The sequence below is a fragment of the Oncorhynchus tshawytscha genome, linkage group LG23 (genome assembly GCF_018296145.1).
Source record: "Oncorhynchus tshawytscha isolate Ot180627B linkage group LG23, Otsh_v2.0, whole genome shotgun sequence".
In the NCBI taxonomy this organism is placed as follows: Eukaryota; Metazoa; Chordata; class Actinopteri; order Salmoniformes; family Salmonidae; genus Oncorhynchus; species Oncorhynchus tshawytscha.
In genome coordinates, this window is record NC_056451.1 from 22,509,120 (window position 1) to 22,535,728 (window position 26,609).

Below are 26,609 nucleotides of genomic sequence, written 5' to 3' on the forward strand. Positions count from 1 at the left end.
TATTGTTGGTTATGAATGAAAATAAAAAATATATGTCATTAGCCTATATTGTTAATGTATTATCTGTAATAACCTAATAATAGACGTTGAAGGCTAAGGAACAAAAAATAGTGTTTGGAGTTGGCAAGAGTTTTTACTTTCCACTTCGGTGTTAATGTTGTTTTTGAAAATCTATTTTTAAATCTATTTTATTCCGCCACCATCGATATACGCATATGTGAATAGTAAAGCAAGTATTTTCATGGCAACTGAGGTGTAGCGGGAGGGAGAGAGAGAGAGAGAGGGAGGGGGCGTGGGTCACCTTTTGTGGAAATACATCAACCAAGACTGCCACAAGCATCAGATTTCTCGCTGTGAGAGAGAGGGGGGGTTAGCGCTCGCTTTATTGAGAGAGACGGAGAGAGAGAGAGGGCGAGGGAGAAACAACTCTGGACGACTGAAGACTTGCTGCTGCCACAAATACATAACGACAGAAACACCTAAAGAAAAACAGCTAAATACAACTGTAAAAGTTACAGATCGAGCCATGGACGGGATGGTAGCATTTGGACGCGCTTCGCTCTCGTGCACCTTGCTGCTTTGCTTTTCATTGCAAGGTAAGACTTGGATTTCACGCGTCCCCGTCTGTTTTATATTAGAAAGTAAATGTTGTTTTCGCCCACTGCTGCTGATTCCTCTTGGCTGGAGGCTATGAATCTCTTCATTGCCTGTACGGTTGTTTCTCCTTCAACTATCGCAGTGCGTTATATCATAGTAGGCTATGGACTGCGTATCACATTACGAAAGTGTTCTACTTGCGTTAGTGGGTTATACAACTTTATTGTACCCTGTGCATATTTTGTTTCCTTTGGCAATTTGTTCTTGTCACCCGCTTTATGTGAAAACAACCTGTTATTGAGTGCCAGTCGGTGCCAAAATAACAGGTGTAAATCGAGACTTTGAAAATCTCGGCATTTGTGTCTGGAGAAATGCTGGACTTGTCAGTGAACTATTTTTAAATTATTAGAGAAAAAATACTTACATGTAGGCCAACTCTTTGATGCGCAGCACATTTTGAACGAAGTGACGGATCATGTTTAAATCGTGAGATGTTTTAGGGGTTAACCCAGACCGCACTTTTCCTTTGTAGCCGTGTGGGAACCCCTTGCTCCGCAGCAGAGTGCACTTCCGAGCGCACAACGGACTGCAGTAGCCTGTAGCTGAGCCCCGGCGGCCTGTCTCGGCCGGAATGACCGCTATGTATTTGATCTATGATCAATGAGCTAGCTGTTCAGAATGCGTCGGATGGGGTGTGATGTGCCTCGGACTATACCGAGTGTTATTCAATTGATTGATATGTGTGCCTTTATGAATTATGGGTAGACCTACTCACAACCTTACCGGTAGATAACACTAACCTTATGATTTATTTATAGTTTGCATTATCTGCCCCACATTTGAGCAACGTTTCATGCTTTCAAACGCTATCATTTAGTTTTTCCACTCCACTGTTCTCTTGTCTCTTATGGATAAAACGGTTACTAGGCTACATACATGTTGAGTTATATAAATAACGAGTGCCGTTCTGTAGGCTGTTTGGTCTTTTAGGGTGGGGTGTGTCCATTTGGCCAAGGCACTGCATCTCTCTCTTTCTCTCTCCCCCTTTCTCTATACTTATCTACTGCTCTCCCTCACCACTGCCTCTCACTCATCATCTTTAAAATCAAATCAAATCTATCTGCAACTTTCTGTCTTTCTCTTTTTTTCCTCCATCAAAAATCCCCCTCTTTATCTCCCCAATCTGGATCTCTGCCTACCTGAGTTTAACTGGCTGGTGTTCAGCAACACCCCTCCCTCTCTCTACACCCATCCCTCCTTTTCTCTGCATCCCTCAGTCTCTCCAGCTCCATTCATCCCTCTCTCTACACCCATCCCTCCTTTTCTCTGCATCCCTCAGTCTCTCCAGCTCCATTCATCCCTCTCTCTGCACCATCCTTCACTCTCTCCAGCAACCCTCCCTTTTTCCTTTAAACCTCTACCACACCGTTCTCAGATCTCCACTCCACCTCTCCACTATCCTGTCCTCTCCACCACCCGTCCTCTCCACCACCCGTCCTCTGCACCCCCCGTCCTCTCCACCCCCTGTCCTCTCCACTACCCGTCCTCTCCACCCCCTGTCCTCTCCACCCCTGCTCCTCCTCCCTCCATCCACTCTTCACCTGGTCTTTGAGACAGTTGTTCTCTGGGCTGTGTGGCTGTGGCTGTGTGTATATGAGCCCAGTCCTTCATGATGCCACTGTGTAGACTGTGTGTCTGAGACTAAACAGGTGTCTGTACTAAAAGCCAAAGCCAGCTAATGGAAGGCCTGGTACCTCACGTAGGAGGCTGGATACAACAGTGGGTGGTCCCTTGATTGTAGCTAAGTGAGCTCCTGTTCTTAGCTCTTCCAGTCCCCACCCCTGGCCCTTTAGTCTGTACATAGGACAGTATGAAACACTAGTCCCCGCCTCCACAGCAACCAGTCCAGGTCGAAGACACGCCTGCAGCACTCCCCTAAACTTTAGTGCAGTACACCTCTCTCTCACTGTAAAAGGGGACAAGAATGCTCCCTCTCCTATCTTCCCTTAATCTCACCCCCGACCCCTCCTCCCTCCCTCTGGCTCATTTGTCTAATAATAGCAGGTTTCTCTGTGGGAGACTGTCTCACACATACACAACTATAACACGCTACACACTCACTACAAAACTATTCCACGGTGCACCAAAAAGGACCACAGGACACAACACCCCACACAGTGTGTGTGACACAAATATGCGGTGATGACATCAAGACTGTCCCAGTGTGCTTTGCATGCCTGTACTGACGGCAATGCAATTGACCTGTGACCGGTTGAACCGTACAGGTTGGAAATGTCTCCCTCGGCATACCATACAATGTCACCCAGAGTTAGAATCATCAACAGCCAAACTTCTAGAACCAAGTCATGCCAGACAGGGATCAGAAAGATTTGTCAGATTGAGGATTATTTCTGATTAGGAAAGTTACTTTTTAACTAGTAAATGACTGTATCACACCTGTTCTTTGCTCTGAGGCACTTGATGTGTTGGAAGTTCCAGAAGCTTGCCGTCGGGGAAAACACGTGTAGTACAGCAGTTGTCACGGCTGTCGTAAGAACGGGACCAAGGCGCAGCGGATGTTGAGTTCCACATATTTCATTCAAAGAGAAACCGAAACAAAAACAAAATATATCAATAAACGAACAACTAAACGTGACTACGTGATGCACAAACGCGAAACAATATCCCACAAACACAGGTGGGAAAAATAGCTACTTAAATATGATCCCCAAATAGAGACAACGATTACCGGCTGCCTCTAATTGGGAATCATACAAAACACCAACATAGACAATATAAACTAGAACACAACATAGAAATGATAAACTAGAATACCCCCTAGTCACGCCCTGACCTACTACACCATAGAGAAACAAGGGCTCTCTATGGTCAGGGCGTGACAGCAGTTGTCTATTGTAATTTGTTGTGTGGGTTTAGATAAATGTTGGTGGGTTTTGTTGGTAGAAAGGTGCTTTTGCTGCTTTCACATCCTAAAAGTGTTCGCTGGCTGTACTGTCTCAGCCTTGCTCTCTTGTGGTGAGAGGGCAGGGGGTTGGGTGAGGAAGGGTGAGGGGGGGCTCACTGAGAAGGGTGGGGTCGAGTTAGGAAGGGTGAGAGGGTTCACTGAGAAGGGTGGGGTCAGGTGAGGAAGGGTGAGGTGGGGGGTGGGTCACTGAGGAGGGTGGCAGAGAGAATCGCGGAGACAGGCCGTCAGCTGAGTTCAAGGTGCTGTAGGAAACTCTGAGCTTCCACCCTTTGTCTATCAACTCCTTAATTCCCCCAGTCATTTCCTTGCTTTAATTTCTACTTGTCCCGTCGGCATCAACCCCCCCCCCGCTGCCATGTGTAATTATTATGGTATTAGGGCAGAGAAATTAAAAGCCTGCCATTTAGCCAGTGGAGATAAAAGCCAGTGGGCTTCTTCAAGCTCTTTTAAGGGGGTTAGGGGCGCTGATGGTATTCTAAGTTAGCGCACTCACACACACACACACACACACACACACACACACACACACACACACACACACACACACACACACACACGCGATCCATATAGATTCCGCTGATTGTGCAACAGCTCTAAACAATGATAACTAACACCACTCTGAGTGACAGGTCGATAAAGGCTGTTTTGAGGGAGCGAGCTGGTGTTTGCCCCCTTTGTCGTTTAACCTGGGGGTGTACAGATAGATGTAGGATCATAATTTGATCACTCTTTTGTTGCTGAGAATTTTCTGGAAATGTAAACTTGTAGTGTATTTGAGTTTTAAAAAGGCTTCTAAAGTGTGTAATTTCTACTCTGAAATGTCAGACTTAATTTGCCCTAACAAAAATGTATCAACCCCTACAAAAATGTCCATTAATTATAATCCACTTAAGAATTCCCATTTCCTGTTGCTGCAGGATTGTTTTCCTGCTGTAGAAAACTGGCTCAAATGAAGGTCCTACCTTTGTAGGTGCAGGAGCACTGGGACTGCTATTAGTGATTCATGCTTCTCCACTGGGTTTGGGTTAGAGGGGAGATAGATGGAGACGGAGCTGAACTCTGAGGTCCTATAGTAATGAGTGGTATTCCTATGGACAGGTTGGGGCTCGTCCTGAGTGTCTGTGCATTCAAACATTGTTTCTCTGGCAGAGAGGGGCTGCCTCTTCACAACACAATGGTGCTAATCCAAAAACACACAAGACTTTACATTATTGGGCCCCATTCACCACCAAGACACTGTACTACACCGGTTGAGCTGTGGTCCATTCATACATCCACCGCATTTCAGTGGTTTGGCAGCTTTCCTTTCATGTGATATATGCCACTGTAGTGGTTACTCTCTGCTGGGTTCATGTAGACCACATTGAAACAATGAAGCTTTCTGCATAAATCCTCATGATAGTGGATGAGCGTTACTGTGGACGGGGTTTAAGTCGTCCTAACCTTTTCAAATCCAAACTAGTGCTCTTTCTTATCTCTCTGTGGTTTGTTCTCTGTGAAACCCCATAGTGGGAGAAATTCTAACAGCCCAGTTGGTGAATTGGCAGCAGGCAGGCAGGCAACGGTGGGCATCTGGGTATGAAATGACAGGTTTCACGTGGTTAATCCTAGTTTGAAGTCAGTTAGCGGAGGATGTGGTTCACAGAAACACTCCTCAGAGCTTTTCATCCTAATATCATCAAAGGTCTTCAAAAAGAGCAGCTAGAGCCATGATTAGAATGCTGGGATGCGGACACACACACCCACACACACCCACACACACACACACACACACACATCCATAAACACATGCTTTAATAGTTTGGATTAACTTGGTCACTGTTCTAATTTCTCTCTTACCCTATCTCCTGTCTATCTCTCTCCCTCTGTCTCCATCCTCCCTTCTTCTCCTCCCTCGCTCTAGACCTTTTTGGTTTTGGGTAATGGTGGCTCACTGGAGGGAGTCATTGATGTGTATTGATGTTTGTGGTGATTTACTGTGTTGTGTTTGGAGCTACTGCAATTGTGCACAGCCCAGAGAGGATACTGGGAGGAAGGTCCTGCTGTGATGTGTGCGTTGGATAGGGTGCTGCCCTGGGATGTTTTTAAATCCAACCTGGGAGATGTTTGACCCCAGCTTTAGGACTTATTTTTTAATTACTTAAAAATAAGACACACCCCTTCCCTCTCTGTTTCCTCAGCAAACATCCCAGTGTTTGTTCACCTCTTTCTCTCTCTCTCTCTCTCTCTCTCTCTCTCTCTCTCTGTCTTTCTCTCTCTCTCTCTCGTTCTCTTTCTTTCTCTCTCTCTTTCTCTCCTTTCTTGTTCATTCTCTCTCTTTCTTTCTTTTATTCTCTCTCTCTCTCTCTCTCTCTCTCTCTCTCTCTCTCTTCTCTCTCTCTTTATTCTCTCTCTCTCTCTCTCTCTCTCTCTCTCTCTCTCTCTCTCTCTCTCTCTCTCTCTCTCTCTCTCTCTCTCTCTCTCTCTCTCTCTCTCTCTCTCCCCGCCCTCTCTCTGTTCTATTCCATCCAACACAACAGTCTTAAACAGTAAACACACTACAGGGTTCAAGGAGAAGGAGAGGGACAGAGAGAGTTTGGGGAGGGAGGGAGAGAGGTTAGAGGGACAGAGAGAGATTAGGGAGAGATACGGAGAGAGGAAGCTGACTACTAGTGCCTTTGATTTCTCCATGGTTGCTGCTTCAAGGCTGTCTTGTTATTAGTGGCTTCATGGGGTTTTAAGGGGAGGAAGGAAACAGAGAGGATGAGAGAGGATGAGAGAGGATGAGATCAAGGGATGGGACGAGGGGTGATTACAGCTGACTATTGTGTTACTGCAGTTCCCGATTGTTTTGTTGTCTCAAGGGAGGAAGATGATAAAGATGATGATGATAGTGAAGAGAGGTGGCCGGGGGGTCGTAGGTCATTTCAAGTGCAGCTTTGAAAGGAGAAGGAATGGGGGTTGGGGGGCTGTATTGCAAGGAACATTTAAGATTCAAAAGTTATTTGGGAAGATAAGGTTAAGTGCTGCCGATGCATTGATTGGCAGTGCAGTAGAAACATGCTGCGCCAAAGAGCCTTCATTCAGGATCCATGGGGCTTTTTAGGCATTCAGCACACACAGAGAGGAGGGTTTGGCTATTAGAGCTACATATAAATATGTGTCAGGCAGAGTGGGAGAGAGAGGAAGGATCATGGCCTACAAATTCCATCTATTGCACGCTACAACATGGCAACCCCCACTCGTGTTTCTTGGTCAGCAGTTGTTCCTGGTTTGTCCAGACTGAAAGAGGGAGATGCACACATGTTCACACACACACACACACACACACACACACACACACACACACACACACACACACACACACACACACACACACACACACACACACACACACACACACACACACACACACACGTGCGAAAAGTCAGAATTAGGAATACCAATTAGGAAGTCTGTGGAAAACCCCATGATCTGCGGGGCGGATCAGTTTACCGGCAGACAAGAAACCCGAACCCCTCTGGACGCCCCCCGTCTCCCTGTCTGTCTGCCTGTTCTGAGCTGGGTCTTGGGTCTGTCTGCCTGTTCTGAGCTGGGTCTTGGGTCTGTCTGCCTGTTCTGAGCTGGGTCTTGGGTCTGTCTGCCTGTTCTGAGCTGGGTCTTGGGTCTGTCTGCCTGTTCTGAGCTGGGTCTTGGGTCTGTCTGCCTGTTCTGAGCTGGGTCTTGGGTCTGTCTGCCTGTTTTGAGCTGGGTCTTGGGTCTGTCTGCCTGTTTTGAGCTGGGTCTTGGGTCTGTCTGCCTGTTCTGAGCTGGGTCTTGGGTCTGTCTGCCTGTTCTGAGCTGGGTCTTGGGTCTGTCTGCCTGTTTTGAGCTGGGTCTTGGGTCTGTCTGCCTGTTCTGAGCTGGGTCTTGGGTCTGTCTGCCTGTTCTGAGCTGGGTCTTGGGTCTGTCTGCCTGTTCTGAGCTGGGTCTTGGGTCTGTCTGCCTGTTCAGAGCTGGGTCTTGGGTCTGTCTGCCTGTTCTGAGCTGGGTCTTGGGTCCTGTGGGAGCTTCTCAAGCTGTTGCTTCTCAGACGTCAACAGTTGCCTCAACAGCAGTTGTAGAACCCTTCTCAAACACAAACCCCTCTCCTCTCCCACCCTGTGTCCTTTCACACCATGCAGCATGCTACAGGCTGAGGAGGGAACTAGAGGAAGGCTGCATAGACAGTTAGTGGACCTTGTGTGTTTCCCCCCTGACCAACATGGCTGTTTCAGGACTCGCATTAGAGCTGTGTTTGGGAGTGGTCTTTACATGGTAGACTAAGGTTTTGAGAGCGAGTGTGAGTGGATGTTGGGTGTTTGAACGCACCCCTTGCTGAGTGAGTTGTTTGCCCCTCGTCAGTCAGTCAGTGGCAGCCCTGTTAAGCTTAAGGAGTGGTCAACAAATGGTTGTTGTGTAACAGGGGTTCTTTTCAATCTTATCGCCATTCCATGGAATGTGACAGAGAGTTCACCAGGCTAAAGAGCTGTTTGTGTGTGTGTGTGTGTGTGATGCAGGGATTTACTACTATTATTACTATTTTTTCTTCTTTCATCTCCAATCTCCAGTTCAATGTTGTCTCATTCTGTTAAAGGAGAACATATACATTCCTCTGAGTGAGACATTTCTCCTGCTTTATAATGTAGTTAATGGTTAGCTGGACATGGTTAACCTCACTGTTTGACAAACCCTGCTATATAAATTATTCACGGAGAGGAGGAGCAGGAGGAGAGATGGGGCAGGAGGAGAGATGGAACAGGAGGAGAGGTGGAGCAGGAGGAGAGATGGGGCAGGAGGAGAGATGGAACAGGAGGAGAGGTGGAGCAGGAGGAGAGATGGAGCAGAGATGGAAGGAGGAGAGATGGGGCAGGAGGAGGAGGAGCAGGTCGCAGGAGGATGGAGCAGGAGGAGAGGTCAGGAGGAGAGGAGGAGCAGGAGGAGGAGGAGGAGGGAGGTGGAGGTGCAGGGCAGGAGGACAGGTGGAACAGGAGGAGAGATGAAGCAGGAGGATAGGTCGCAGGAGGACAGGTGAGGCAGGAGGACAGGTGGAACAGGAGGAGAGATGAAGCGGTGGAACAGGAGGACAGGAGGACAGGTGGAACTTTCTTTTTTTAAACTTTCTTCTCCAACACTGTGTTTTTGCATTATTTAAACCAAATTGAACATGTTTCATTATTTATTTGAGACTAAATTGATTTTATTGATGTATTATATTAAGTTCAAATAAAATAGAATTTTTCATTCACTATTGTTGTAATTGTCATTATTACAAATATATACATAAAAATCGGCCGATTAATCGGTATCGGTTTTTTTGGGGGGTCCTCCAATAATCGGTATCAGCGTTGAAAAATCATAATCGGTCGACCTCTAGTATACATATTTCCTAAGTCTGAGTTAAGGTCGCTCTCTGTGAGAAATGGGGCTTCCCGGTGCGTTAGCTGAGAGTGAAGGTACAGTAGTGTAACATCAGGGAACAGATCGTATGTCCACTACAGTGAAGGTACAGTAGTGTAACATCAGGAAACAGATCGTATGTCCACCACAGTGAAGGTACAGTAGTGTAACACCAGGAAACAGATCGTATGTTCACTACAGTGAAGGTACAGTAGTGTAACATCAGGAAACAGATCGTATGTTCACTACAGTGAAGGTACAGTAGTGTAACATCAGGAAACAGATCGTATGTCCACTACAGTGACGGTACAGTAGTGTAACATCAGGAAACAGATCGTATGTCCACTACAGTGAAGGTACAGTAGTGTAACATCAGGAAACAGATCGTATGTCCACTACAGTGAAGGTACAGTAGTGTAACATCAGGAAACAGATCGTATGTCCACTACAGTGACGGTACAGTAGTGTAACATCAGGAAACAGATCGTATGTCCACTACAGTGAAGGTACAGTAGTGTAACATCAGGAAACAGATTGTATGTCAACTACAGTGAAGGTACAGTAGTGTAACATCAGGGAACAGATCTATGTCCACTACAGTGAAGGTACAGTAGTGTAACATCAGGAAACAGATCGTATGTTCACTACAGGAACAGGCTCGTCATGTGACTGCCCGCAGGAAACCCACTGTCTTTGTTTGTTGGAGGTGTAGTTTACCTCCGCTCCTCTCCCAGGACGACCACAGCTTCTCTCTCCACCATGGCCAATAAAGCCTGTGTGAACTTGACTTTAACAGAGACAGACAGTGGTGGGATAGAGTTAGAGAAACAGAGTTAATATCCTCCTCAAGTCACAGCGTGTTCTCTACCTCTCTATCTATCTCACCTCTCGAACTCTCTACCTCTCTACCTATCTCACCTCTCGAACTCTCTACCTCTCTACCTCTCTCACCTCTCTACCTCTCTACCTCTACCTCTCTACCTACCTCTCTACCTCTATCACCTCTCTACCTCTACCTCTCTACCTCTACCTCTCTACCTCTACCTCTCTACCTCTATCACCTCTCTACCTCTCTAACTCTATCACCTCCCAACCTCTCTACCTCTCTACCTCTCTCACCTCTCTACCTCTCTACCTCTCTCACCTCTACCTCTCAACCTCTCAACCTCACTCACCTCTCTACCTCTCTACCTCTCTCACCTCTCTACCTCTCTACCACTCTCTACCGCTCTCTCTCACCTCTCTACCTCTCTCACCTCTCTACCTCTCTACCACTCTCTACCTCTCTCACCTCTCTACCTCTCTACCGCTCTACCTCTCTATCTCTCTCACCTCCCTATCTCTCTCACCTCTGTACCTCTCTACCTCTCTACCTCTCTACTTCTCTACCTCTCTCACCTCTACCTCTCTACCACTCTACCTCTCTACCGCTCTACCTCTCTACCTCTCTACCTCTCTAACCTCTCTACCTCTCTACCACTCTCACCCCTCTACCGCTCTACCTCTCTACCTCTCTACCTCTCTAACCTCTCTACCTCTCTACCACTCTCACCCCTCTACCGCTCTACCTCTCTACCTCTCTCACCTCTCTATCTCTCTCACCTCTGTACCTATCTCACCTCTCTACTTCTCTACCTCTCTACCTCTCTCACCTCTACCTCTCTACCTCTCTACCTCTCTCACCTCCCTATCTCTCTCACCTCTGTACCTCTCTCACCTCTCTACCTCTCTACTTCTCTACCTCTCTACTTCTCTACCTCTCTCACCTCTACCTCTCTACCACTCTACCTCTCTACCACTCTCACCTCTCTACCGCTCTACCTCTCTACCTCTCTACCTCTCTCACCTCTCTACCTCTCTACCACTCTCACCCCTCTACCGCTCTACCTCTCTACCTCTCTCACCTCTCTATCTCTCTCACCTCTCTACCTCTCAACCTATCTCACCTCTCTACCTCTCTCACCTCCCTATCTCTCTCACCTCTCTACCGCTCTACCTCTCTCACCTCTCTACCTCTCTCACCTCTCTACCTCTACCACCTCTCTACCTCTCTACCTCTCTACCTCTCTCTCTCTACCTCTACCTCTACCTCTCTCACCTCTCTATCTCTCTACCTCTCTCACCTCCTTAACCCCTTTCTCTGTCTTACATACAGTACCTTCAGAAAGTATTCATACCCCTTGACCAGTTACACATTTTGTTGTGTTACAGCCTGAATAACAAATGAATGAAAAATATTTTTTTTCTCATCCATCTACACACAATATTCCATAATGACAATGTGAAAACATGTTTTTAGACATTTTTACAAATTTATTGAAAATGAAATACAGAAATATCTAATTTACATAAGTATTCACACCCGTGAGGCAATACTTTGTCAAATCAAATAACATTTTATTGGTCACATACACATGGTTAGCAGATGTTATTTAGAGTGTAGCGAAATGCTTGTGCTTCTAATTCCAACAGTGCAGTAATATCTAACAAGTAATCTAACAATTCCACAACAACTACCTAATACACACAAATCTAAAAGGGTGAATGAGAATATGTGCATATAAATATGTGGAGGAGCGATGGCAGAGCGTCATAGCCAAGATGGTATAAAATACAGTATATACATATGAGATGAGTAATGTCAAATGTGTAGACATTATTAAAGTGCCATTATTTAAAAAGTGGCATTGTTTAAAGTGACTAGTGATCCATTTATTAAAGTAGCCAGTGATTGGGTCTCAGTGTATGCAGCAGCCTCTCTGAGTGGTGTGAACAGGCAGGTTTTTGTTCTCCTCCCTGACCATGGTCCGTCTTGCCCAGTTGCTCAGTTTGGTTGGACAGCCTGCTCTAGGCAGAGTCTGGGTAGTTCCCTATTTTTTGGAGACCAGTGTGCTCTTGGAACCTTTCAACACTAGAAATGGTTTTATACCCTTGCCCAGATGTATGCCTCATCACTATTCTCTCTTGGAGCTCTACGGACAGTTCCCTGGACTTCATGGTATAGTTTTTGCTCTGTCATGCACTGTCACCTGTGGGATCTTATACAGAAAGGTGCATTTCTAAATCATGTCCAAACTATTTTATTGGCCACAGGTGGACTCCAATCAAGTTGTAGCAACATCTCAAGTATGATCAGAGGAAACGGAATATGCCTGAACTCAGTTTGGAGTGTCATAGCAAGGGGGTGTGAATACTCATGTATTCTCTCTCTTCTATCGGTCTCTCTCTCTCTTCTACCTGTCTTTCTCTCTCTTCTACCTGTCTTTCTCTCTCATCTATCTGTCTTTCTCTCTCTTCTATCTGTCTTTCTCTCTCTTCTACCTGTCTTTCTCTCTCTTCTACCTGTCTTTCTCCCTCTTCTACCTGTCTTTCTCTCTCTTCTACCTGTCTTTCTCTCTCTTCTACCTGTCTTTCTCTCTCTTCTACCTGTCTTTCTCTCACTTCTATCTGTCTTTCTCTCTCTTCTATCTCTTTCTCTCTCTTCTATCTGTCTTTCTCTCTCTTCTGTCTTTCTCTCTCATCTGTCTTTCTATCTCTTCTATCTGTCTTTCTCTCTCTTCTACCTGTCTTTCTCTCTCTTCTACCTGTCTTTTTCTCTTCTACCTGTCTTTTCTCTCTTCTATCTGTCTTTCTCTCTTCTATCTGTCTTTCTTTCTCTCTTCTATCTGTCTTTCTTTCTTTCTCTCTTTCTTCTCATCCTGTCTTTCTTTCTCTTCTACCTGTCTTCTCTCTCTCTATCTGTCTTTCTCTCTCTTCTACCTCTTTCTTTCTCTCTCTTCTATCTGTCTTTCTCTCTCTTCTACCTGTCTTTCTCTCTCTTCTACCTGTCTTTCTCTCTCTTCTACCTGTCTTTCTCTCTCTTCTATCTGTCTTTCTCTTCTATCTGTCTTTCTCTCTCTTCTACCTGTCTTTCTCTCTTCTACCTGTCTTTCTCTCTCTTCTATCTGTCTTTCTCTCTCTTCTACCTGTCTTTCTCCCTCTTCTACCTGTCTTTCTCTCTCTTCTACCTGTCTTTCTCTCTCTTCTACCTGTCTTTCTCTCACTTCTATCTGTCTTTCTCTCACTTCTATCTGTCTTTCTCTCTCTTCTACCTCTTTCTCTCTCTTCTACCTGTCTTTCTCTCTCTTCTACCTGTCTTTCTCTCTCTTCTATCTGTCTTTCTCTCTCTTCTATCTGTCTTTCTCTCTCTTCTACCTCTTTCTCTCTCTTCTACCTGTCTTTCTTTCTCTTCTACCTGTCTTTCTCTCTCTTCTATCTGTCTTTCTCTCTCTTCTACCTCTTTCTCTCTCATCTGTCTTTCTATCTCTTCTATCTGTCTTTCTCTCTCTTCTACCTGTCTTTCTCCCTCTTCTACCTGTCTTTCTCTCTCTTCTACCTGTCTTTCTCTCTCTTCTATCTGTCTTTCTCTCTCTTCTATCTGTCTTTCTCTCTCTTCTATCTGTCTTTCTCTCTCTTCTATCTGTCTTTCTCTCTCTTCTACCTGTCTTTCTCTCTCTTCTATCTGTCTTTCTCTCTCTTCTACCTCTTTCTCTCTCTTCTATCTGTCTTTCTCTCTCTTCTATCTGTCTTCTCCCTCTTCTCTTCTCTTCTACCTGTCTTTCTCTCTCTTCTACCTGTCTTTCTCCCTCTTCTACCTGTCTGTCTTTCTACCTGTCTTTCTCTCTCTTCTACCTGTCTTTCTCTCTCTTCTATCTGTCTTTCTCTCTCTTCTATCTGTCTTCTCTTCTCTGTCTCTCTCTTCTATCTGTCTTTCTCTCTCTTCTACCTGTCTTTCTCTCTTCTATCTGTCTTTTCTGTCTTTCTCTCTTCTGTCTTTCTCTCTTCTACCTGTCTTTCTCTCTCTTCTATCTGTCTTTCTCTCTCTTCTATCTGTCTTTCTCTCTCTTCTATCTATCTATCTGTCTTTCTCTCTCTTCTGTCTTTCTCTCTCTTCTACCTGTCTTTCTCTCTCTTCTACCTGTCTTTCTCTCTCTTCTATCTGTCTTTCTCTCTCTTCTATCTGTCTTTCTCTTCATTTACAGTTCACATTTTATCTGTCTGTCTTACCTTCTCTACCCATTTACCTCTATCACACCCCTCTCTTTCTCTCTCTTTCACCACTCTACCCCTCTGTCCCTCTTACACTGTTACTCCTGTCTATCACACTCCTCTCCTCCATCTTTCCTGTCCTCCTCTGTCCCTCTCCATCTCTTCTCTATGCCAGAGACAGATCAGAGATGAGTGCCTGGACCGTCTGTTGCTAATCACCACCACAATAGGATCCACAGCAGGGTGACAGCGGGAGGTCTCAGATCGTGATTTCATTCCAAGTTTGATTGACATTCCCACTAATAAATAACGGTAATTAGGCCGGAAGGGTTCGAAGTGCCGGTGATTCCCACAGATAACACAGTTAACTGACATGTCATTTCTCAATAAGAGTTGGCAGACAGTCTGAGCTTTCACTCTATGGCATTCTCTCTCTCTCTCTCTCTCTCTGTGTGTCTCTCTCTCTCTCTCTCTCTGTCTCTCTCTCTCTCTCTCTCTCTCTCTCTCTCTCTCTCTCTCTCTCTCTCTCTCTGTGTCTCTCTCTCTCTCTGTGTCTCTCTCTCTCTCTGTGTCTCTCTCTCTCTCTCTGTCTCTCTCTGTCTCTCTCTCTCACTCACTCACTCACTCACTCACTCACTCACTCACTCACTCACTCACTCACTCACTCACACTCACTCTCATGGCATGGGAAACATGTGTTAACATTGCCAAAGCAAGCGAGGTAGATAATATACAAAAGTGAAATAAACAATAAAAATTAACAGTTGACATTACACATACAGAAGTTTTAAAACAATAAAGACATTACAAATGTCATATTATGTGTATATACAGTGTTGTAACAATGTACAAATGGTTAAAGTACACAAGGGAAAATAAATAAGCATAAATATGGTGTTTGTTCTTCACTGGTTGAATTCTTTGTGGATCTGTGTAATCTGAGGGAAATATATCTCTCTAGTATGGTCATACATTGGGCAGGAGGTTAGGAAGTGCAGCTCAGTTTCCACCTCATTTTGTGGGCAGTGAGCACATAGCCTGTCTTCTCTTGAGAGCCATGTCTGCCTATGGTGGCCTTTCTCAATAGCAAGGCTATGCTCACTGAGTCTGTACATAGTCAAAGCTTTCCTTAATTTTGTGTCAGTCACAGTGGTCAGGTATTCTGCCACTGTGTACTCTCTGTTTTTTGTTTTCTCATGATTTGGTTGGGTCTAATTGTGCTGCTGTCCTGGGATGTGTTTGTGTTTGTGAACAGAGCCCCAGGACCACGCTCTCTCTCTTTCTCTCTCTCTTTCTCTCTTTCTCTCTTTCTCTCTCTTTCTCTTTCTCTTTCTCTTTCTCTTTCTCTCTCTCTCTCTTTCTCTCTCTCTCTCTCTCACTCTCTCACTGTCACTCTCTCTCTCACCCTCTCTCTCTCTCTCACCCTCTCCTACACACTCTCTCACTCTGTCTCACTCTGTCTCACACTGTCTGTCTGTCTGTCTGTCTGTCTGTCTGTCACTGTCTGTCTGTCTGTCTGTCTGTCTGTCTGTCTGTCTGTCTGTCTGTCTGTCTGTCTGTCTGTCTGTCTGTCTGTCTGTCTGTCTGTCTGTCTGTCTGTCTGTCTGTCTGTCTCTCACTCTATGTCATCTCACCCACAGAGGAAAGCCTTGAGCTTGTTGTTATTGTACAGATCTGTTTAAGGCCTAAGGGGTCTTCTTCAATGAACATGTCTGTGCCAGATTTGGCTCTTATTGTCTTTCTGAGTGTATGGTCTTCGAAGCACAGAACTGAATTGAATACCTAGATTTCTCTTTTATTAGTTTATATTACTGTGATGCTACATAAGTAGAGTATCATATCATTTCATAGTTGATTTAATCTGATCCAACCCAGCACTAGGAAGAACTATCTTGCGTTGTCCAAAATCATATTTAATATTGAATCGATAGGATCCAATTTCGGTTACGACTCCGTAATGCTAAATGATTCAAAATGACTTGCCCATCTGATCTATGTGATGGATGGTAATTCCACCAGTGATGTTGGACTTAAGAGACTCCTAATTGATTCATGCCTGTTGTTATGAAGGACTAAAGTAATTGAAATGCCCCTTATGGGCGTCCATCTTGCTTTCTCCCTGGACGGATGGATCACGGTGATAATGTTAAAGTTCATTAAGGGGGAATGGTATAGGAAAAGGACATGGAAGGTTTAGGGCCCAGATTGAGAGAGGGAGAACACAAGGTACCACTAAAACAGCATCCTATTATTCTCATAACCCTCCCTAAAGCCCCACCCCACTGGGTGTCTCCGTAGCCATGGTAATGAACGATGCGGACTAGAGGTCGACCGAATATGATTTTCCAAAGCCGATACCGATACCGATTATTGGAGGACCAAAAAAGCCGATACCGATTAATCGGACGATTTTTATTTATTTATTTGTAATATTGACAATTACAACAATACTGAATGAACACTTATTTTAACTTAATATAATACATCAATAAAATCAATTTAGCCTCAAGTAAATAATGAAACATGTTCAATTAGGTTTAAATAATGCAAAAACAAAGTGTTGTAAAAGTGCAATATGTGCCATGTAAGAAAGCTAACGTTTCAGTTCCTTGCTCAGAACATCAGAACATATGAAAGCTGGTGGTTCCTTTTAACATGAGTCTTCAATATTCCCAGGTAAGAAGTTTTAGGTTGTAGTTATTATAGGAATTATAAGACTATTTCCCTCTATACCATTTGTATTTCATTAACCTTTGACTATTGGATGTTCTTATAGGCACTTTAGTATTGCCAGTGTAACAGTATAGCTTCCGTCCCTCTCCTCGCTCCTCCCTGGGCTCGAACCAGCAACACAAGGACAACAGCCACCACATCGAAGCAGCGTTACCCATGCAGAGCAAGGTGAACAACTACTAGAAGGCTCAGAGAGAGTGACGTTTGAAACGCTATTAGCGCGCACTAACTAGCCAGCCATTTCACTTCGGTTACACCAGCCTCATCTTGGGAGTTGATAGGCTTGAAGTCAGCCTCTCTCCCTGCAATGCTCTGACCTCTTTATCAACCTCTCTCCCTGTCTGGCCCCCAGTGCTGTTTATCAATCTCTCCCTGTGCTCTGATTCTTTATACTTTTTTGCTCCTCTCTCCTGTCTAGATAACCCTAGTGCTGTTTTAATCAACCTATCTTGTGTTTTTATAAGCCCTCTCCCCACCTCTTTATGAATGTCTTCTCCCTAGATATCAACCTCTCTCCCTGTCTTCTCCCCATTCTTATATAACCTCTCTCCCTGTCTCCCCAGTTAACCCCTCTCCCCACCTTTATCAACCTCTCTCCCAGTCTGCCCTTCCCACCTTATATCAACGTCTCTTTGTCTCCCCCGGCCCTCTGGACACCTCTTTATCAATAAATCTCCCTGTAATCCTCGAGCTCAACCCTCTCCCAGTGATAACGTCTCTCCTTGACCTCTTTATCAATGATTGCCCTCTCCCACCTCTTTATCAATGTCTCTCCCTCTCCCCCTCCCCCACCCTCTCCCCACCTCTTTTAACGTCTCTCCTAGCTCACCCCGCCCTCTCCCCACCTCTTTATGGCTTCCCTGCATCTCCCCAGGCTCTCCACCTCTTTATCAATGTCTCTCCCTCTCCCCTCCCCCACCCTCTCCCCACCTCTTTATCAACGTCTCTCCCTGTCTCCCCCCCCTCTGCGTTATCAACCTTATCCCTGTGTGGTTCCCCACCTCTTTATCAACCTCTCTCCCTGTCTCCCTCTCCCCCCGCCCTCTCCCCACCTCTTTATTAACCTCTCTCCCTGTGCCCTCTCCACCTCTTTATCAACGTCTCTCCCTGTCAAGCCCTCTCCCCACCTCTTTATCAACCCTCGTCCCTAAGCCCTCTTGAAAATCAAGCCCTCTCCCCACCTCTTTATCAACCTAGTCCCTGTCTCCCCCCCGCCCTCTCCCCACCTCTTTATCAAAAAAAGCCCTCTCCCCACCTCTTTATCAATCTCTCTTCCTGTCTCCCCCGCCCTCTCCCCACCTCTTTATCAATCTCTCTTCCTGTCTCCCCAGCCCTCTCCACCTCTTTATCAACGTCTCTCCCTGTCCCCCCCGCCCTCTCCCCACCTCTTTATCAACGTCCTCCCTGTCTCCCCCGCCCTCTCCCCACCTCTTTATCAAGTCTCTCCCTGTCTCCCCCGCCCTCTCCCACCTCTTTATCAACCTGTCTCCCTCTCCCCCCCGCCCTCTCCCACCTCTTTATCAACGTCTCTCCCTGTCTGCAGCCCTCTCCCACCTCTTTATCAACCTGTCTCCCTGTCTCCCTCTCCCCCCCGCCCTCTCCCCACCTCTTTATCAATGTCCTCCTTGTCTCCCATGCCCTCTCCCCACCTCTTTATCAACCTCTCTCCCTGTCTCCCCCGCCCTCTCCCACCTCTTTATCAACCTGTCTCCCTGTCTCCCCCTCCCCCGCCCTCCCCACCTCATCAAAGCCCTCTCCCACCTCTTTATCAATGTCTCTCCCTCTCCCCCCTCCCCCCACCCTCTCCCCACCTCTTTATCAACGTCTCTCCCTGTCTCCCCCGCCCTCTCCCACCTCTTTATCAACCTGTCTCCCTGTCTCCCTCTCCCCCGCCCTCTCCCCACCTCTTTATCAATGTCCTTGTCTGTCTCCCCACCTCTTTATCAACCTCTCTCCCTGTCTCCCTGCCCTCTCCCACCTCTTTATCAACCTGTCTCCCTGTCTCCCTCTCCCCCGCCCTCTCCCCACCTCTTTATCAATGTCTCTCCTTGTCTCCCCCCGCCCTCTCCCACCTCTTTATCAATGTCTCTCCCCTCTCCCCTCCCCCACCCTCTCCCCACCTCTTTATCAACCTCTCCCTGGTTGTGCCCTTCCCCACCTCTTTTCAACCTCTATCCTGTCTCCCTGCCCTCTCCCCACCTCTTTATCAACCTTTCTCCCTGTCTCCCTCCCCCCGCCCTCTCCCCACCTCTTTATTAACCTCTCTCCCTGTCTCCCTCCCCCGCCCTCTCCCACCTCTTTATCAACGTCTCTCCCTGTCTCCCCCGCCCTCTCCCCACCTCTTTATCAACCTCTCTCCCTGTCTGCCCTCTCCCCACCTCTTTATCAACCTCTCTCCCTGTCTCCCCCCGCCATCTCCCCACCTCTTTATCAACCTCTCTCCCTGTCTCCCCCCGCCCTCTCCCCACCTCTTTATCAACGTCTCTCCCTGTCTCCCCCGCCCTCTCCCCACCTCTTTATCAATCTCTCTTCCTGTCCCCCCGCCCTCTCCCCACCTCTTTATCAATCTCTCTTCCTGTCTCCCCCCCCTCTCCCACCTCTTTATCAACGTCTCTCCCTGTCCCCCCGCCCTCTCCCCACCTCTTTATCAACGTCTCTCCCTGTCTCCCCCGCCCTCTCCCCACCTCTTTATCAACGTCTCTCCCTGTCTCCCCCGCCCTCTCCCACCTCTTTATCAGCCTGTCTCCCTCTCTCCCCCCGCCCTCTCCCACCTCTTTATCAACCTCTCCCTGTCTCCCCCCCGCCCTCTCCCACCTCTTTATCAACCTGTCTCCCTGTCTCCCTCTCCCCCGCCCTCTCCCCACCTCTTTATCAACCTCTCTCCCTGTCTCCCCCCGCCCTCTCCCCACCTCTTTATCAATCTCTCCCTATCTCCCCCGCCCCCACCTCTTTATCAACGTCTCTCCCTGTCTCCCCCCGCCCTCTCCCCACCTCTTTATCAACCTCTCCCTGTCTCCCCCCCGCCCTCTCCCCACCTCTTTATCAACCTCTCCCTGTCTCCCCCCGCCCTCTCCCCACCTCTTTATCAACCTCTCTCCCTGTCTCCCCCCCGCCCTCTCCCCACCTCTTTATCAACCTCTCTCCCTGTCTCCCCCCGCCCTCTCCCCACCTCTTTATCAACCTCTCTCCCTGTCTCCCCCCCGCCCTCTCCCCACCTCTTTATCAACCTCTCTCCCTGTCTCCCCCCCCGCCCTCTCCCCACCTCTTTATCAACGTCTCTCCCTGTCTCCCCCCGCCCTCTCCCCACCTCTTTATCAATCTCTCTCCTGTCTCCCTCTCCCCACCTCTTTATCAATCTCTCTTCCTGTCTCCCCCCCGCCCTCTCCCACCTCTTTATCAACGTCTCTCCCTGTCCCCCCCGCCCTCTCCCCACCTCTTTATCAACGTCTCTCCCTGTCTCCCCCGCCCTCTCCCCACCTCTTTATCAACGTCTCTCCCTGTCTCCCCCTGTCTCCCACCTCTTTATCCCTGTCTCCCTCTCCCCCCCGCCCTCTCCCACCTCTTTATCAACCTCTCTCCCTGTCTCCCCCCCCCGCCCTCTCCCCACCTCTTTATCAACCTCTCTCCCTGTCTCCCTCTCCCCCCGCCCTCTCCCACCTCTTTATCAACGTCTCTCCCTGTCTGTCCCCCGCCCTCTCCCCCCATCTCTCTTCCTGTCTCCCCCCCGCCCTCCCCACCTCTTTATCAACCTCTCTCCCTGTCTCCCCCCCGCCCTCTCCCCACCTCTTTATCAACCTCTCCCTGTCTCCCCCCCGCCCTCTCCCCACCTCTTTATCAACGTCTCTCCCTGTCTCCCCCCCCCCCTCTCCCCACCTCTTTATCAACCTCTCTCCCTGTCTCCCCCCCGCCCTCTCCCACCTCTTTATCAACGTCTCTCCCTGTCTGCCCTCCCACCTCTTTATCAACCTGTCTCCCTCTCCCCCGCCCTCCCCACCTCTTTATCAACGTCTCTCCCTGTCTCCCCCTGCCCTCTCCCACCTCTTTATCAACGTCTCTCCCTGTCTCCCCCCCCCTCTCCCACCTCTTTATCAACGTCTCTCCCTGTCCCCCCCCGCCCTCTCCCACCTCTTTATCAACGTCTCTCCCTGTCTCCCCCCCGCCCTCTCCCCACCTCTTTATCAACCTCTCCCTGTCTCCCTCCCCCCGTCCTCTCCCCACCTCTTTATCAACGTCTCTCCCTGTCTCTCCCCCGCCCTCTCCCACCTCTTTATCAACCTCTCTCCCTGTCTCCCCCGCCCTCTCCCCACCTCTTTATCAACCTCTCCCTGTCTCCCTCTCCCCCGCCCCCCTCCCCACCTCTTTATCAACCTCTCTCCCTGCCTCCCTCTCCCCCCCGCCCTCTCCCCACCTCTTTATCAACCTCTCTCCCTGCCTCCCTCTCCCCCCCCGCCCTCCCCACCTCTTTATCAACGTCTCTCCCTGTCTCTCCCCCGCCCTCTCCCCTTCTTTATCAATGTCTCTCCCTGTCTCCCCCGCCCTCTCCCACCTCTTTATCAACGTCTCTCTCTGTCTCCCCCGCCCTCTCCCCACCTCTTTATCAACCTCTCTCCCTGTCTCCCTCTCCTCCCCCACCCTCTCCCCACCTCTTTATCAACCTCTCTCCCTGTCTCCCTCTCCCCCCCGCCCTCTCCCCACCTCTTTATCAACCTCTCTCCCTCTCCCTCTCCCCCCCCCCCCTCTCCCCACCTCTTTATCAACCTCTCAAATGAAATGAAATTAATATGCTAGCTCTCAAGCTTAGCTTTTTGTTAACAACACTGTCATCTCAGATTTTCAAAATATGCTTCTCAACCATAGCAAAACAAGCATTTGTGTAACAGCTAGCGTAGCCTAGCATTTCGTTAGCATCAGCAGGCAACATTTTCACAAAAACAAGAAAAGCTTCAAATAAAATCATTTACCTTTGAAGAACTTCAGATGTTTTCAATGAGGAGACTTTCAGTTAGATAGCAAATGTTCAGTTTTTCCAAAAGATAATTTGTTTAGAACAAATCACTCTGTTTTGTTCATCACGTTTAGCTACGAAAAAACCTGTATCCAGGAGTGTAATTATCCCCGCAGCTCATTAGCATAACACAACGTTAACTATTCATGAAAATCGCAAATGAAATGAAATTAATATGCTAGCTCTCAAGCTTAGCCTTTTGTTAACAACACTGTCATCTCAGATTTTCAAAATATGCTTCTCAACCATAGCAAAACAAGCATTTGTGTAACAGCTAGCGTAGCTAGCGTAGCATTTAGCGTTAGCATCAGCAGGCAACATTTTCACAAAAACCAGAAAAGCATTCAAATAAATCATTTATTTTCAATCATCAATCATTTAATCATTCATTTTTTCAATGAGGAGACTCAGTTAGATAGCAAATGCTCAGTTTTTCCTGAAAGATTATTTGTTTAGGAGAAATCGCTCCGTTTGGTGCGTCATGTTTGGCTACCAAAAAAAGACGAAAATTCAGTCATCAAAACGCCGAACTTTTTTCCAAATTAACTCCATAATATCGACTGAAACATGGTAAACGTTGTTTAGAATCAATCCTCAAGGTGTTTTTCACATATCTCTTCATGATATATCGTTCGTGAAAGCCTCCTCTCTCCTCTCAATCACTGGATGACTGCGTGCAGCTTGTAGATTACGCACCAATTTAGACAAAGGACACCGGGCGGACCCCTGGTAAATGTAGTCTCTTATGGCCAATCTTCCAATGATATGCCTACAAATACGTCACAATGCTGCAGACACCTTGGAGAAACGACAGAAAGGGCAGGCTCATTCCTGGTGCATTCACAGCCATATAAGGAGACAATGGAAAACAGAGCCTCAAAAATTCTGCTCATTTCCTGTTTGAAGTTTCATCTTGGTTTCGCCTGTAGCATGAGTTCTGTGGCACTCACAGATAATATCTTTGCAGTTTTGGAAACGTCAGAGTGTTTTCTTTCCAAAGCTGTCAATTATATGCATAGTCGAGCATCTTTTCGTGACAAAATATTGCGCTTAAAACGGGCACGTTTTTTTATCCATAAATTAAAAGAGCGCCCCCTATATCCAAGAAGTTAACTGAGCTAACGTTGCAATATGTGTGTGTGTGTGTGTGTGTGTGTGTGTGTGTGTGTGTGTGTGTGTGTGGGAGGTGGAGGTACTGTGGACCCTCAGTGTGTGTGAAGTGGGAGGTGTAGGTACTGTGGACCCTCAGTGTGTGTGTGTGTGTGGGAGGTGTAGGTACTGTGGACCCTCAGTGTATGTGTGTGGGAAGTGTAGGTACGGTGGACCCGCAGTGTGTGTGTGTGTGTGTGGAGGTGGAGGTACTGTGGACCCTCAGTGTGTGTGTGGGGGTATTTGTCACTATCACCCAGTGGCCTGGGGAGCATGTGAACATGACTTTAGTTCAACCTGGTCTGGAATCTGGATTTAATGGGGGTTATAAATAGGAGGCTGTGTGTGTGTAATTTTGTGTGTGCTGGGAGGTCGATTGTTTGTGTGAGTGTGTGTGTGCTGGGGGGTCGGGTGTGTGTGTGAGTTTGTGTATGTGTGCTGGTGGGTCTGGTGTGTGTGTGTGTGTGTGTGTGTGCTGGGGTGTCGGGTGTGTGTGTGAGTTTGTGTGTGCTGGGGTGTCGGGTGTGAGTTTGTGTGTGCTGGGGGTCAGGTGTGAGTTTATGTGTGCTGGGGGTTGGGTATGTGTGCTGGGGGTGCTGGGGGTAGTGTGTGTGTGCTGGGGTGGTCAGGTGTGTGTTGAGTTTGTGTGTGCTGGGGGTCAGGTGTGTGTGTGAGTTTTGTGTGCTGGGGGTTGGGTATGTGTGTGAGTTTGTGTGTGCTGGAGGGTCGGGTGTGTGTGTGAGTTTGTGTGTGCTGGAGGGTCGGGTGTGTGTGTGAGTTTGTGTGTGCTGGAGGGTCGGGTGTGTGTGTGAGTTTGTGTGTGCTGGAGGGTCGGGTGTGTGTGTGAGTTTGTGTGTGCTGGAGGGTCGGGTATGTGTGTGAGTTTGTGTGTGCTGGAGGGTCGGGTGTGTGTGAGTTTGTGTGTGCTGGGGGGTTGGGTATGTGTGTGAGTTTGTGTGTGCTGGGGGTTGGGTATGTGTGTGAGTTTGTGTGTGCTGGGTGTCGGGTGTGAGTTTGTGTGTGCTGAGGGGTTGGGTATGTGTGTGAGTTTGTGTGTGCTGGGGTGTCGGGTGTGAGTTTGTGTGTGCTGGGGGTTGGGTATGTGTGTGAGTTTGTGTGTGCTGGAGGGTCGGGTGTGTGTGTGAGTTTGTGTGTGCTGGAGGGTCAGGTGTGTGTGTGAGTTTGTGTGTGCTGGGGTGTCAGGTGTGTGTGTGATTTTGTGTGCTGGGGGTCGGGTATGTGGATGAGTTTGTGTGTGCTGGGGGGTCAGGTGTGTGTGTGTGAGTTTGGGTGTGCTGGGGGTCGGGTGTGTGTGTGAGTTTGTGTGTGCTGGGGGTCGGGTGTGTGTGTGAGTGTGTGTGTGCTGGGGTGTCGGGTGTGTGTGTGAGTGTGTGTGTGCTGGGGTGTCGGGTGGGTCCCACAGTGATAGCAGTACCAGCTGGAGACGGGGCCTGAGGGGGGAATCAGTGTAAACCAACTGAAGACGCCATGGATACAACTACAACTATCCCTCCATTCATCCCTCTCTCTCTCGCTCTCTCTCTCGCTCTCTCACTCACTTTCTCTCTCATTCTCTCTTTCTCTCTCCCCCGCTCAAGAGACTGTGAACCATCTTCCACCCAACTGGCTATTCAGATAATTGGACATTTCAGGTCAAAGTCAGTAATAATTGTAGATTTCAGATTGAATAAAACCATGGTGATTCCATATCTACATATATGTATCTATGTACCCATCTTTTTCCTTCTGTCTCTCCAATCCCTGTAGCTCTTCCTGATTTCTGACTCTATCCATCCTGTCATACTGTTGACCATATGAATCCTCTCCTCCACCCAGCTGGTGGTATGATCCCTGTCAAAGTCAAACCCTGCTGCTTTTTGCAAGTAGAGGACATAGGTGGAGCCAGAAACTCCCCCCGCCCTCCCCTACCCCCCTTCCTTTCGTTCCCTCGGCCACCCCCACCACCACTCCTTCCATCTGGTATGCATGCCCGCTTGGCGCTGAGGTGAATATGGGGGCAATTGGTCCAACGGTTCAGGAGAGCATCAAACCCATCCACTACATCGGCACGACAGGCCACACCAAGCCAGCCAAATACTGTGGGCCACAGCAACTGGTAGCCAACTAACTAACCAGTAGCATCTAGCAAATCCCCAACCCATAGCTACTGTAGCATACAGAAAAGACAACAGGAGAGACGTCATATGAGTCCGTGTGTTTTCCACAGAAATGATCTCGGCCTCATGGCTGCAGCCAAAACTAACCACCTAACTCCACACGGCTCACTCTACCTGTGGCTACACATCCGTTCATCTCTCTGGTCCTGGCTCTCTTTCTCCCTCCTCCTTCCTATACTCTCTCTTCATTCATCTCTCTTCCTCTCCTCTCCCATTCTCTATCTCCTTTTCTCTTTCTCCCTCCTCCTTCCTCTACTCTCTCTTCATTCATCTCTCTTCCTCTCCTCTCCTCTCCCATTCTCTATCTCCTTTTCTCTTTCTCCCTCCTCCTTCCTCTACTCTCTCTTCATTCAGCTCTCTTCCTCTCCTCTCCTCTCCCATTCTCTATCTCCTTTTCTCTTTCTCTCTCGTTCCCTTTCTGGGTCGGACAGTGACTGCAGAAACAGTTGGGATAAAGGGAGGACAGGGTGGGGGTGACAGGGAGAGCGAGGGTGACAGGGATAGGGAGAGTGAGGGCGACAGCTGGACAGATGAATGCTGTAGATCAGGTTACACACATTCAGTGACAAGACCGTCTGTTTCTCTCTCCCTCCCGTCACTTTCCGTCTGTCTGTCTCTGTCTGTCTGTCTGTCTGTCTGTCTGTCTGTCTGTCTGTCTGTCTGTCTGTCTGTCTGTCTGTCTGTCTGTCTGTCTGTCTGTCTGTCTGTCTGTCTGTCTGTCTGTCTGTCTGTCTGTCTGTCTGTCTGTCTGTCTGTCTGTCTGTCTGTCTGTCTGTCTGTCTGTCTGTCTGTCTGTCTTTACTCATAGCTATTCCCATTCCCCCGTCTACCTCTCTGGTATTCTCTCTTTCTCTCTCATTCGTCTTCCTTCTGGCTATACCTCTGTCTCTCTCTCTACCCCCTCTTCGCTCTCCTTCTGCCCTCTCTCACTGCTCTCACTCTCGGCTCTCCCTCCCCTCTCTCTCACATTTCAGTGTTTTTGCCGACAGAGCAGCAGTGGATTAAAAGTCAGTTGACTCGTCGAGGGCAGCCAAAGCCACACTGTAAACATGAAACAATAACCTGATGATTGTCTTTGTCTGTCTGTCTGTCTGTCTGTCTGTCTGTCTGTCTGTCTGTCTGTCTGTCTGTCTGTCTGTCTGTCTGTCTGTCTGTCTGTCTGTCTGTCTGTCTGTCTGTCTGTCTGTCTGTCTGTCTGTCTGTCTGTCTGTCTGTCTGTCTGTCTGTCTGTCTGTCTGTCTGTCTGTCTCTCTGTCTCTGTCTCTGTCTCTGTCTCTGTCTCTGTCTCTGTCTCTGTCTCTGTCTGTCTCTCAATTCAATTCAATTCAAGGGCTTTATTGGCATGGGAAACATGTGTTAACATTGCCAAAGCAAGTGAGGTAGATAATATATAAAGTGAATATATAAAGTGAAATAAACAATAAAAATGAACAGTAAACATTACACATACAGAAGTTTCAAAACAATAAAAACATTACAAATGTCATATTATATATATACAGTGTTTTAACAATGTACAAATTGGGCAGGAGGTTAG

At 47.7% G+C, this 26,609-nt stretch overlaps 1 protein-coding gene across 4 annotated transcripts in view; it reads left to right on the forward strand.

Annotated features, from left to right (window-relative positions):
• Window positions 1-337: 337 nt before the first annotated feature.
• The window catches only part of LOC112235288 (basal cell adhesion molecule), a 107,824-nt gene continuing 81,552 nt past the window's right edge, over window positions 338-26,609 (forward strand). For 3 of the 4 annotated variants that reach the window (XM_042304895.1, XM_042304896.1, XM_042304898.1), the window contains exon 1: window positions 338-596. In XM_042304895.1, coding sequence (XP_042160829.1) covers window positions 527-596 — 70 coding nt within the window. In that variant the 5' untranslated portion in view covers window positions 338-526. The remainder of the gene's footprint in view (window positions 597-26,609) is intronic. The other variant, XM_042304897.1, reaches the window with a different exon arrangement.